Genomic DNA, 14,332 nt, shown 5'->3' with positions numbered 1-14,332 from the left:
GCACCTCATAAGTGTAAATATAAAATCAAATATAATATAGCCTACAATTGAAACCTGCTACTGCAGTGATTTTATCCAGTGTTCAATGCGTTTCTGCGTTTGGGTGTGGACATAGATATCTCTGTCGTATGGCCAGGGATTTTTTCTAAAACGGAGGACGAAAATATCCGTTTTGCAAAAGATCCAGAGTGGTGTGGCCTGGGCCTTAATGTGGCCCTCAGGTTAATGTCAGAATACTGATAGAATATTGGTTTCAGCTGTTACTATTCCACAACATGCAATCATGACCCGCTTTTATTACTTCAGTCTAAATTAGTAGCTCATTGCTTCAACCCAAGTATAATTAAAGGCATTTGAAATTACATAAACATTTTAATTTTCAGGATTCCAATTAAAAAAATAGCAAAAATTCAAGATTTCAATTCGAATATAGCACAAATAGCTGATCTACAAGCTCAAAACGCGTCACGCTGCGACGCGTTTTGAGCTTGTAGATCGGCTATTTTTGCTACGACAGTAATATATGGCCCTAGGGAGTGAGTGTGGAAATATAGTGGCTCTCTCCATCGTCAAAGTTGCCCACCCCTGCTCCAGGCTATATGACCGAAGCGTTTGAACATGGTGGGAAGTTTATTATTTATCAAGTTTATTGTACGTAGGTTGATGGTTAACTAAATGCACCCATTATATTGACTGAGACGGGTTAAACCAACGTGCAAAAATGTCAGTATGTTTAACTTTATTGTTAGTTTAGAAGATGGACTGGTAGAGGTGTGAGAATGAGACCACCCACAGCTACTAAACCATCTCTGACCAGACTATCCAGACTATCATGTAAATTCACCACATCAAGTGTGTTTTGTTCGTTTTGCAATACAAGATCAAATGTCATAACCTCCCAGGTCTCATTGCTACACGTCGTGTCATTTTCTGCAGTATCCATATTAATTATCTTGTAACATTATACCTCTAGTTTTATAGTAATACTGGAGCCTGAAAATATAGCAATGGCAGCCAATTTCACTGCTAAAATCTCCAAAACAGCCTACTGCACCTTCAAGGCATAGATTTAGGCCTGACGTCGAAATTTAAAAAATGTCTTCAAAATCCTGACAGTTTTCTGAAAAACCTTACGTTTCTGTATCTGTGGTGCTCAATATTTCATGTCAAGGACCCCAAAGAGTATATGTAATATGCCTCCGCCCCCTATCTGAAAATATGTTGTTCCAGGGACCGCCCCAGAAGCAAAGATTTGAGTTAAAATGTTCACTCTGTAATAATATATATTCAAAAATAGCAGACCTACAAGCTTGTAGATCTGCTATTTTTCAATAGCTAAAGTATAACATAAAGGGGTTTTAAAATGATAGATGCCTCATTGGCCGCTGCAGTTCGTTGGAGCGATGTGTGTTGAAGGAGGGGCGGAAGAATTTACACTGGGGGAGGAAGTACGCCGGGAAGTGTGGAAGCCAAGGCACGTTACGTCACGCTGCCACTCAAGTGATTACTGGCCAATCACAGCGCATCTTTTCCGGGACTTATGAGACCCGAACATGCGCTCTGTGACGCACGCTGCTCATGCTTCCGCGGTGCTTCGCAAGGAATCTCGGGAATGTTTTTGTTTGGAAGTCCTTGTCAGAAGAGGGGCAGCGGTGGCTCAGGGGTAGAGTGCCTGGATGGTAACCGTAAGGTTGCCAGTTCGAACCCGGGCTCCCCAAGAGTTTTTGTCAAAGCGTCCTTGAGCAAGACACTGAACCCCTAATTGCTCCCGATGTGCTAGTTGGTGCCTTGCATGGTTTCCGCTGCCATCGGTGTATGAATGTGTGTGTGAATGGGTGAATGTAATGCACAATCTCTGTAAAGCGCCTTGGATAAAGGCGCTATATAAATGCACCATTTACCATTTAACATAATTATGAACTAAATGTTTGACATTCAATGCAGGACACAATTCCTCCAAGGGTCCAGTTACAGTACATCTATTTACAGGACTATGGATGGAATATCGATCAAAAATATTCTGGGAAATACATTATATACATAAATACATGACGGTACAGAATGTGGTGGAGCATAAGATCATCAAGGTCATGCCAGACGCAAACAGACAGTGGAAGTGAGCCCTGAGAGCTAATGAATGTGTTATGGTATTGGAAGTATGTACTGTAGCCTCGAGAACCATTGGCACGCATGCAACTCCAGGACGCACGCACGCTGTGACTCCGAATCAAGTGTTGTGATTGGTCGGGAAAATATCGTATCGGGGGGGAAATACATTTGACGGATGTTCCGGACCGACACTTAGCCGCCGATAGCGTCTCTGCCTTAGGTTGTGACCTCCAGGCTTTTCTCTTGGCAGTCGAGTAAGGCTGGGACCCCGAGGCTACGTCTCACCTGGCGTTAGGGGCACAGCGGATGTACATGCAGCGCACTGGGACCCCGAGGCTACGTCTCACCTGGCGTTAGGGGCACAGCGGATGTACATGCAGCCCACTGGGACCCGAGGCTACGTCTCACCTGGCGTTAGGGGCACAGCGGATGTACATGCAGCCCACTGGGACCCGAGGCTACGTCTCACCTGGCGTTAGGGGCACAGCGGATGTACATGCAGCCCCCTGGGACCCGAGGCTACGTCTCACCTGGCGTTAGGGGCACAGCGGATGTACATGCAGCGCACTGGGACCCCGAGGCTACGTCTCACCTGGCGTTAGGGGCACAGCGGATGTACATGCAGCCCCCTGGGACCCCGAGGCTACGTCTCACCTGGCGTTAGGGGCACAGCGGATGTACATGCAGCCCACCCGGTTGCCCCGGCTGGACCGGGTCAGGAACACGTCCGTCACGTCCAGCTCCCGCTGAGAGTACTGGAACTCCGCCCTCTCCGTGAGGTGCAGCTTCCACCGGCCCTCTGCCACGCCCGTACCTCCTCCTCCTCCCCGGTCTCCTGCACCTCCGCCTGCAGCTCCAGCGCCGCTACCGGCTCCTGCTCCTCCACCTAGGGATGACGGCACGATAATCGTTTATCATGATACAAAAAAAACACATTTGACATCGCTAACATGAGGTGGTCCCTTATTGGCCAAGCGCTCCCACCAACATGTGATTGGTTAGCCGATTTGCTCGTTTACATACGACGTGAGTTTTCCCTTCAATGTCAACGGCGTTTAATGTCATATTTAGCGGAATTATCAGGTCTCATCATTGTAATGATTTAACCCATTTTGGGGCGGGAACCCCTTTTGGTGTTAGCATTATGTTATGCTTTAGCTATTGAAAAATAGCAGCTCTACAAGCTCATAGCGCGCCACCGAGTGGCGCGCTACGAGCTTGTAGGTCTGCTATTTTTTGAAAAATCGAAGAACGACTGACATAGAAACATAGCTTTTTCAGAAAACTGTCAGGATGTAGAAGACATTTTTAGAATCTGATCTCAGGTCAGAATGGGTTAAAGGGCGACCATTTCTAAGGCATCTAGAAGTCTGATATAATCCCTCTGGGTGGTGGGTGAAGATCCATTGCGAGTCGCAGGCACGGAAAACACATGCCAACACATCAGTGATAGGTTACCATGCATTCTGCATTCTGAAGTTTATTACACACACAGTAACACCGGGGCTCCACCGGGGGCGTCAGCGTTGCGTCTCCGTCACCGTCAGGGAATGTTCCCTTTTTAATCAATGAAGGGTGGCTCCACTGCCTGCGTTGCGTTGCGTTGCGTGACTGCTTTAAAATTGCCCCGGTTCGTTTTTTGACGAATGCGACGGAGACGCAACGCGTCCGGTGGAGCCCCGGCGCAATATATACAGTAGGACAGTAGATCTATGACGTCAGTAGATTATGGAAACTATGATAAGAACAGAATGAGCAGGAACACGCTTGCATCTCATATCATACTGTACGTACAGTCAGTCCCTCTACAGTAGTGGACAATCATCATGTCATGGTTATCAATGTTATCTAAATCACAACAATCATCATACATCATCATGCATTATCTCATACTGGCCAATCAGAATGCCTGTTTCCTGTGATTGATTTGCTCGTTTACATATTTTCCCATCAATGTCAATGGCGTTTAATGTATTGATATTTAATTTATGTCATATTTAGCGGAATACTGACATCATTTCTCCGTTCATTGTCAATGGCAGATATCGAGACGGGCGGGGACAAGATTTAGCGGACATTTGACCTGAATTCCCCTTTCATTGTCAATGGCAAATCTTGAGACGTGTGGGGATAAAGGCTGTATATAGGAGGGGCTATAGCGCCCCTTAAAAAATAACAATCCACACACGTATGAAGTGAGCAGTGCAGGCTGTGTGTGTGTGTGTGCAGGGCCGTGCAGAGAGCACTGAGGGAGCAGGGGCTCAAACCCCCAGAAAAGGGCACATGTGTGCGTGCGCGTAGCGCACAACGATTTCTGGGGATGGTCTTTTTGTGGGGTTCGACCCTTGTGCCATTTCATGTCATTGGACAGTAAAATAAGCAATACGTTCTCATTAGTCTGAATCTAAAACTGACTGATGGCAGCCAGCACATTAAAAGTATAATTAATTATGAAGATAAATGTTCGTCTTGAAGGGCTATTGGCCCCCCACATAAGCCCATATTGGCCACTCGGGGCCCACCACATGCCCAGAAGAAATAATTATGATTGGCCCCACACATGCCCTTATGTGTACAGAAAAGATAATTATTATTTTTTTAATTTTATTTTTAGGGAAGCCCTGCCCTTTTTTGAGGCAAAAGGGCAGGGCTCAAGCCCCCCTTGTAGCAGATCTGCTATTTTTGAAAAATCTTGAAAATGTGGCGCGAATCTTTGAATATATATTCTTATTTCTTTCAGAGCAAATATTATTAACTCAAATATTTGCTTCTGGGGGGGTCCCTGGAACTACATATTTTCAGATGAGGGTCGGCGGCCAATTACATATAATGTTTGGGGTCCTTCACATGAAAAGGGTTGAGCACCACTGACATAGAAAGATATGTATTTTTCAGAAAACTCTCGTGATTTAGAAGACATTTTGTTGAATCTTTTCTCGGCTCTAAATGGGTTAAACTAAAGTAACACTGACCACCACCCAGCCTGGAGCGCAGCCCCGGAGCTCCCAGAGCCGACGGCTGCGTGGCCCCCGAAGAGCCGTCGGTCCCCCCCGTGGCGGTGCCGGTGCCGGTGGTGGTGGCCCCGGTGGTTCCTGGGTCCGGGTCGGGCACCAGGGAGTAGGTGGGCTCCGGAGGGAGGAAGGCCAGCTTGGCTGCGATGCGGCTGGGGCAAGGCGGGCAGCAGAAGAGGCAGCACAGCTCTCGAATGGACAGGCCGTTCATCTTCCACTGCAGGACAGGAAGAAAGAACATGGACGCACAGACCATGAGATCAAGAGCAGGCATTGAGTCTAGAGCAGTGGCTCTACTCTCTACTCTGTTCTTGATGATGTCATCAAGATGTGATTCACCATGTTAATGATTTTTTTCAGAATGATGATTTTTTTCTCTCCATACAACAGCTCTAAAGGTATATTAATGACATAGTAAAATGTTGAAAATGAGTGGTATTCCCCTTTAACCCATTTTGGGCGGGAACCCCTTTTGGTGTTAGCATTATGTTATGCTTTAGCTATTGAAAAATAGCAGATCTACAAGCTCATACGAGCTTGTAGGTCTGCTATTTTTGAAAAATCGAAGAACGACTGACATAGAAACATAGCTTTTTCAGAAAACTGTCAGGATGTAGAAGACATTTTTAGAATCTGATCTCAGGTCAAAATGGGTTAATATAAGGTGATGTGATGTCATGCTGTCAACACACACCATTATTTCCAACTGCCATTGGGGATAACGGTTTCATGCAACTACTCGCAACCGTTTGGTTGCAAGGAGTAGCATGGCAAATCATTGTTGCGGTTTGGGCCTCAGGGTTGCTTTCAGGTTGCCCCACCGGCACCGGGCGGGCAAGTGCTCATTTGAGAGGGGAAATATGGGGCAGGACATTGGGGAGAAAAACAATCTAATGCTAAGAGTCAGTGATGTAAATAGGTTTCAATGTAATGAGTCCCGGGATGCAGGGATGGTCTTTTAGATGAGTCCCAGGGACATTTTATCAGTCCCACTTCAACAACGTTAGCATATTTTGCCATTTTTACAAATTGCAGCATTTAACTCCCATTTCATTTTATATGGTTATAATGAGGTTATATTCATGTAGAAAACAGAAGAAGAAATGATTATTATAACGAAAGCTAGCAAAATAAACTAGAATAAAAAAACAGTACAGTAGTGCATCCCGTGGATGCAGAGGTCATCGTTTTATTGCGTCCCTTAACTATAAACTGCGTTTTGGGATGCAAAATGCACCCTATTTTAATCTCTGTAAGAGGGACGAGACTAAGTGATACTACACAAGGCTAGCAGAGTAGCAGTCAACCGGGATATTGTCATTCAACTAAAATGTCTAAACCAGTGGTTCTCAAACTTGGACCCCCATAGTACCTCTCAGAGTTACAGACCCACTAAGAGTCCGCTTGTTTCTAGCCTAGGCCTGTCATAATTATTACATAATGGCCTTCATACATAATAACCGTCAATCGTTTCCATGTTGAGAAATGTTCACACATTTTCAAACTTTTTTCAAAAATAGCGGAAATAGCATATCTACATGCTTACAACTTATAAGCTTGTGGATAAACTATTTCTGCAATTTTGTCATAATCATAATTATTTGTATGACAATTAATGGTCAACTTAAATGTAACTACTTGCTGGGGCACCCCACTGTTAGAACCAGTGGTCTCGTCTAAGCATCTGTCCTTCCCCATCTGGGTTATTTCGCAGAGACCGGTCCTCTTTGATGTTTGAACCGTTATTAGCACGTCTAGGAACTGATGAGCACTACAGTAGCAAAACGTAATATATGTATGGGTACCAGCCAGGTACAGTACCCGCCATTGTGTTCGGAACTAAATGATAGGGGTCCCTGGCACTAAATCTAACACCTAAATCAGCGGTTTTTAACCATTTTTATACCAGGGCCACCATTTATTCTGCATTTGAGCCATGGACCACCGTTTAGTCTCTCAGACCCAAGATCTTTTTTTGTTTTTGTCCACAATTCCATGCTGAAAATAGGAGAGAAACGTTGATCAAAATAACAATTATTCTACATTTTCTAATTGTGTAGACTCTTGTAAATTAAGTAATTCAGATGTTTAACAATAATTTAACTCTTGAGATTGTAAAATTAAATGGTAACCAAATAGACCCTTACAGGTCCATTTGGTTTCAATTTACACTCTAAAGAGTTAAAGATCTATAAGGGTCCATTTGGTTACCAACTCTCCAACATTTATCTGGGGACCACCTGGAACCCTCTCAAGGACCACTGATGGTCCACTGGTCTCCGGACCACTGGTTGAAAACCCCTGACCTAAATGATAGGGGTCCCTGGCACTAAATCTAACAACTAAATCATGACTTTGTTTCACAGCAAGACTGTCAGAAGAGAGGGTGAGATTGTTTTCAGGCCCAGTTCATACGGGGAGGACACAAGGTCCCCTTCAGAACGTGCCAAGTGATGACCCACCGCCCCCATCGGCTCGTGAAAGTAACAGGAGAATGCACCCAGGCCCTGCAGCGATAGGGAGACAGACATTTCCTCACTGAAGGTGTGACCGGTCACCATGGGCTTGGTGACCACCAACGACACCAGCCTGTTGGGGTGGGGTGCCACCCACGAGAGGGCAGGTCAACCAGAGGGGTGTGAGAAATCAGTCTCAGGACGGCCCGCAACAATTATACTTTTTACTTGGATGTGCTACATCAACAAGAAGGAGGGGGGGACTCCAGTCCAACACACATTGCATGTTCTTTTCTAGCACGCGAGCTGACCCTTTGGTGCAGCGGGCACCTACAGTCGATCACTGGGGGTGTGTTACTTTTTAGGTGCGTCAATAAATACCATACTATATATCATGCTTGCACATTTGGCATGCCTTTGGCTTTGTCTGGACACACCTATGCTTACTATTCTGCCACGTTTTCTATTTGCATTAGTTTTTCACCTGAAAACAAAATCAGCCTAGGGTGTTGTTCAATGTGCACCTTTATCTATCAATCAATCAGTGAATCAATATTTCCCTTTGAAGTGTGATACTACCCAAGACGGAAATAGCAAGACTCGTCATCTCCGGCTTACTTCCCATATCCGAGTGAACAGTGAAGTTGGCAGACGCCTTTTTAGGAGATTGGAAGAGGGTTGTTCTGTAGCCCTAGAATTGCTCTTGTAGTTTCATACAGTTTGTACAGTATTTCACATACAGAGCCAAAGAACACCCTAGTTAATTTCTGTTCGGGTGCAAATTGTGCGGCCTAAATGTGATAAATGCTCCGTTTTTGTACTCACCCATTAAATAATTCCAAAGACGTGGAGTGAAATATGGTCCTCTAGTTTCATATCCATGTGAAAGTTCTGGCACAAAACGTTTATTTAGTCAATTATCTCCACTTTTTCGCGAGATGCACAAGGACGTCTTTCTCTCCGGGCAAAGGGGCCCGGAATGACAGCTGGACTTAATTTATCAAAACTTCCTCTGATCACCACAAACGTCATCACCAATTGACCAGGGAAGCACAAATGTTTGGGTCACACAATTGGCAGGTGCCTTGCGATAGGTGCGGGGTAATTCATCACACCAATTGCCAATTGTGTGACCCAGACTTTTGTGTTTCCCTGGTCAAATGGTGATGACGTCTGCGGTAAACAACAGGAAGTATTGGTAAAATCAGTCCATCGATCATTCCGGGCCCCTCGCCCGGTGAGAAAGACGTCCGTGTGCATCTCTTGAAAAAGTGGAGATAATTGACTAAATAAACGTTTTGTGCCAGAACGTTCACATGGATATGAAACTAGAGGACCATATTTCACTCCACATCTTTGGAATTATTTAATGGGTGAGTACAAACGGAGCATTTATCACATTTAGGCGGCCCATAATTCAATTCAACCAGGAACGGCCGCGTGGAAGGGATCTATGCCTGTGATACATGAAAATGTACAAAGTATATGAAATGATCAGACATTTTAGGTCTAGGCACCATTCTTTAGCTCCATGGCCACTGAACTAAATATTGGGCTCACAATGCATTGCAACGCAACACGTTGAGAGCTTGTAGATATGCCCTTTTTGGCGAAACAATTTGTGTAGACAGAGTGTAATAAGAGCGTACCAAATGCTCACCGATACAGTTATTGCGAGCTGATTCTATCACGAAAACGATAATAGCGATCACTGTCCCATCCTAACTGAAACGATAATAACAATCACTGTCCCGTCCTAACTGTAACAATAATAACGATCACCGTCCCATCCTAACTGACACCGTGTATACGGAAGAAGACAAAGGGAACTAATGCCGGTGATGTTTACATCCAGGCTGCTAGACGAATGACAACTCATCTCCCGAGTCTGCACTGTGATGGCGACTCACGTCATCCAATGATGTGAGACAAGGATGATAGTGGGGGTGTCATGGTAGTACCCACTCCTCCCCCATCTCTCTCTCTCACACACACACACCTAGCTACGCTAATATAAGCAGGATCACTCACATCAATACAACCATCAAAATATGCAGATTGAAATTAAAATGCTGGAGTTGTTGTCTTCCACCAAACCAAACAAATGAACAATTGAACATCGATGTACATAATAGTGATGATAGAACACAGACATTGTGGATGGCCGACGTTTAAGCCTATTAATTGGACAACACAACACAACACTATTAGTAATCTCAGCAAGGCAAATGGCTTCTTGGTTAGAGTGGGTGACAATGTTATCACACGTAAAGATGAAATTACCTACCTAGGTTCCATCCTGGAGGCTAATCTTTCCGGTGATAAAATGGCCACCAACGTAATCAAAAAAGTCAACCATAGAACAAGATTCCTCTACAGGATCTCCTCACTGGTCAACAAAAACACCTTGAAGACCTTAACAGGAGCCCTTGTACAGGGTTTCTTTGACTATGCATGCACCTCCTGGTACCACAGCACCTCAAAGGCCCTTAAAACCAGGCTCCAGACTTCCCAAAACAAACTGGTCAGGCTCCTACTTGATCTAGCCCCCCGAACCCACCTCACCCCTGCCCACTTCGACAGGCTGGAATGGCTTAGGGTCGACGACAGAGTACAGCATCTTGCAATGGGTCTGGTCCACAAGATTCGATACACCACCAAGATACCCATGTACCTGTCTAGATACTTCCTTAATGTTAACGAAGTCCACACCCACAACACCAGAGGGAGTGCAACGAACCATGTACAACCCAGATTCGGCACAAACAAGGGACTAAATTCTTTTCGCTCCTATGCCACCAAAATGTGGAACGCCCTACCAACTGTCATTAAGACATGCGAATCCCTTGACTCTTTCAAAACCGCTCTCAAAGGGCACCTACGGACGGCTGCAATTCGAAACTGGCCCCTGTAAAATCGGAATCCCTCAAATACGAACGCAAGGACAACACAAGAGACGGTCGCGGCCACACAGCCAACTCAAGGTATGGCCACTGAGCCAACTTGGGGACCCAACGCAGCTCCTCCAAGGAAAAAAAAAAACAAATTAATGGAGCTGAACGTGAATCCCCCCCCCACCGCCCCCCCCTTTTTTCCCCTCACTGTATATATTTCTTTTCCCTTCTTACCTCCTTTTTGATGAATTCTTTTTTTGATGAATTCCTGTTCTGTCTATAGAAGTGTCTATTTGTACGTCTCTAAATGTTTTGATGATTTGAACATGGTGGACCCTGTTGGAAACAAGTGTAATGCTTAATTGGGTCGTCCACTCACAGTTAACAGCCTTTGTATTGAGTTTGTGCTTGAAATGTACTGTAATTCTGCAAACTGTTAATAAATTCTTCAATCAATCAATCAATCAATCAAACACAACAACAGTCAAAAAAAATTACATCTCTTTGTTGTTATTCGTGGTGGTGATTTTTGCACAATTATTCTTTGTCGATTAAGAAAGACATGCCATTCGAATTGTCTTTTCTTCCCCTTTCTTTAAGCCAGCATTGTTTAAAGACAGTGTGTTTATTTTCCACGTCCAAGTATTAACCAAATAACGACATAATTATTGACAAAGCAAATTTAGCCGAGCCGGTGACATGACTGACTGGCGGCTTGTGATTTCAGAATGTTATATTAATATATTATGTCAGATTGCATATTAAATATCAGAATGTCGGGCTTGTCAGGCTTTCTGCCTCTCTTCCTTTCTGTATTGTCAGCTAGCGGCTAATATGTGTACAAATATCGACCAGCTAACAGTTAGCACGGCGGCTAACCCCCCCAGTGATTAGTACGAAAATACAGCTGATCTACAAGACCACAGCGCGTCGATCCGCCACCCCGCAGTGATCTTGTACATCAGCTATTTTCGGCAAATCCACCTCGTCAACCCTCGAGACAAGAGAACCAACTGCGTCCTTGCGGCTCACACATCCGGTCTAATGCGGACACGGAAACACCGCGTGCGTGTACCATGGATGTGTGCGTGCGAATGACCGGATACAGTAGGGCGGGGCCTTATGACCGGATATTAGCGACGAGCTGCAAATAGGAACCGACCTGGTGCTTTTTCCGCGGATGCTAACTAACGTAAAGCCCCACAATAAACGGCGTAAGCCCCGAAGCCAAAGCTAAGCAAAGCGGCTAGCATTGAGGCTAGGTTAGCCTAGCACGGAGGCTAACACCTAGCCTAGCGTATAGAGGCTATAACAACTCACCAGCTGTGGGCGGATATGCGGAGCAGACAGAGATAGGAGCAGCAGAGGTGAAGGTAGCAGACTGTAGGCCTGTGTGTTGACATGGATGTTGTTTAGATATCTGGGCAATATTATGTAGTAGAATAGATGCTAGCTGTGTGTGCTAAGCTAGCTCACATTCCATCCAACACAACCAACCCCAATTGGATCTTTTCCCCTTTTTTTGGTCACTACTCTACTATAGCCGGAAGTGGCGTAAAAGGTCATGGGCGTGGCTTCCAGATCAGCTGTTTAAAAAAACATCGAATATGACCACATCTATGAATTTTGAATATATCTTGGAGAAAGTACATTTGATTGATTGATTGATTGATTAACAGTTTGCAGAATTACAGTACATTTCAAGTACAACTCAATACAACAACTGTTAACTGTGTGGACGAGACCAATAAAGCATTACACTTGTTTACAATAGGGCCCAGCAAAATATCCCAAAGGGGGCGTAAACATTTGTCGCTTCCAAGTTCCAGTACTAGGTAGGTACTAGGACCATACTCTATGACTAGGACCCTAGAGCCAAATTCCAATACCCAAAATCTCGGCCACTCGGTCACCCACACTCGGTCACTGGTGTTACGGTGAAATTGGTGACCTGCTGAAATATGTGACAAAGTCACAATCACATAATGTTAGTGTCCTAATGGCTAATGTACTGTACATCATTGCAGTTTGTTCATTAGTAGAGTTCAACCTAGCAGTATTTAGGCCATGTATTTAAAGACTTCCGTGTGTGAAGTCCACAAGATGGTCACATATTTTGGCAGGTCACCAATTTCACCATAATTTGCCATGCTGGAGTGACCGAGTGTGAGTGAGTGAGGGGCAGAGATTTTGGGTATTGGAATTTGGCTTTAGAGAGACACAGATCAATCACTTTGCTAGAGTAACATGATGAGCTTGTAAATGTAAACAGTGACTTTATTTCCATGCTATTACACTACATTAATGGTGCAGATTTGCTCGGTTCATACTTGTGCCATAACAGAAGGACTTTAGAAGGAAGGATTTTATTGTCTCGACTTTCTATCAAACTATCAAGCTAATCAATATGTGCATGGCTGACTGACGGCGCACAGAACGGTGGATGCATTTATTGATTGATTGAAATATTTATTAACAGTTCATTAACAGTGCAGAATTACAGTACATTTCAAGGACAACTCAATACAAAGACTGTTAACTGTGAGTGGACGACCCAATAAAGCAAATTTACACTTGTTTACAAAAGGGTCCACCTTGTTCAATTCATCAAAACAGCCTGATAACAGCCAAGCACTGCAGGTCATTTAATTAAGCCACATACACATTATATAATGTGTATGCCCACCAGCATTCTTTTCAATTCATCAAAACAATTAGAGACGTACGAATATGAAATTAAATTAAATGAAATGATTACTATATTTACCCAGGGTATCTGGGCTAAGCTCAAGAACTTGTTTCCAGCCAGGCCCTGCTCATAGAACATTTCATCGTAGTGGTTCAATGCCTTGTTCAAGGGCACTTCAGCAGTGGTAATTTTAACGTGTCGGACCGCTTATTCGAACTGGCGACCTTCCGGTATCAAGACCGCTCCGCAATCCGTTCGGCCACCGCTGCCACAAATATATACACAACTATATTGTCAAAACAGGAAATCATCATAGAGGTAAAAAGGGAAAAGACACATATACAGTGAGGGGGAAAAGGGGTGGGTGGGGATTCAGATTTTACGGGGGCCAGTTTCATGGTTTTAATTTAAGTATCTTTGCATGAAATTTCATATTAAACCCTATTTTTGTGGAAAATGTTCGGTGGATGTTTGGTGCAAGATGCTCATGTCATGATAGATGGCCTCGAAGGGTCAATAAGGTAACAAGACAACTCACCCCTTTTGTCACTTTTGGTGAGTTGTCAGGACAACTCACCCCGAACGTCCGGACAACTCACCAGGGGTGAGATGTCTTCACTTTCGGGGGTGAGATGTCTTCACTTTCGGCCACTTTCGGGGTGAGTTGTCTTCACTTTCGGGGTGAGTTGTCTGACTGAATATGTAGCCTTTGAGCTCTTTTATATACTTTACTGAACTAATGGTGACATAGTTCCTATTGGATATTGAAGTAGTCTATTTTCAGAACTTTACAACAACAACAACAATTTCTACAATAATATATAAGTATAATTAAGTCAAGGCATGATAGCACAATCACAATATAGGCTACAGATGTAAATATATTTATGACACAGTAAAATGTCGAAAATGAGTGCTATTCCCCTTTAAGTATGTCAAGGTCAAATTCATACATTTAATAAACCTTACAAATACAAACATTATTGTTTGTATGTAGCAGTAGCCTACCCATATGATTAGATGAATGTGCAACATTGTTTCCATCTTCCAAGCATATTCCTGCCAAAATGGAGATCTTAAATTGTTGAAAATGTCTTTAAACCTCTGATTCCACTCATTTCCTTGTATAATCTGAATGATTTATCCCATTTATCCTTAATATAATCTAGATTC

The 14,332-nt window shown here is 44.0% G+C and overlaps 1 protein-coding gene across 1 annotated transcript in view; it reads right to left on the bottom strand.

Moving 5' to 3' along the window:
• The window catches only part of LOC306921486 (alpha/beta hydrolase domain-containing protein 17A-like), a 19,372-nt gene extending 7,425 nt beyond the window's left edge, over window positions 1–11,947 (bottom strand). Inside the window, exons 1-3 of the mRNA XM_079498629.1 lie at window positions 11,791–11,947; window positions 5,082–5,337; window positions 2,764–2,995 (exon numbers count right to left, since the gene is read on the bottom strand). Of these exons, the coding sequence (XP_079354755.1) occupies window positions 2,764–2,995; window positions 5,082–5,331 (482 nt within the window). The 5' untranslated portion in view covers window positions 5,332–5,337; window positions 11,791–11,947. The remainder of the gene's footprint in view (window positions 1–2,763; window positions 2,996–5,081; window positions 5,338–11,790) is intronic.
• Between the last annotated feature and the right edge of the window lie 2,385 nt (window positions 11,948–14,332).

The sequence above is a fragment of the Electrona antarctica genome, assembly GCF_951216825.1.
Source record: "Electrona antarctica genome assembly, chromosome: 1".
Lineage (NCBI taxonomy): Eukaryota > Metazoa > Chordata > Actinopteri > Myctophiformes > Myctophidae > Electrona > Electrona antarctica.
The sequence above is the reverse complement of the archived record's forward strand: the minus strand, read 5'-3'. Positions and strand labels throughout refer to the sequence as shown.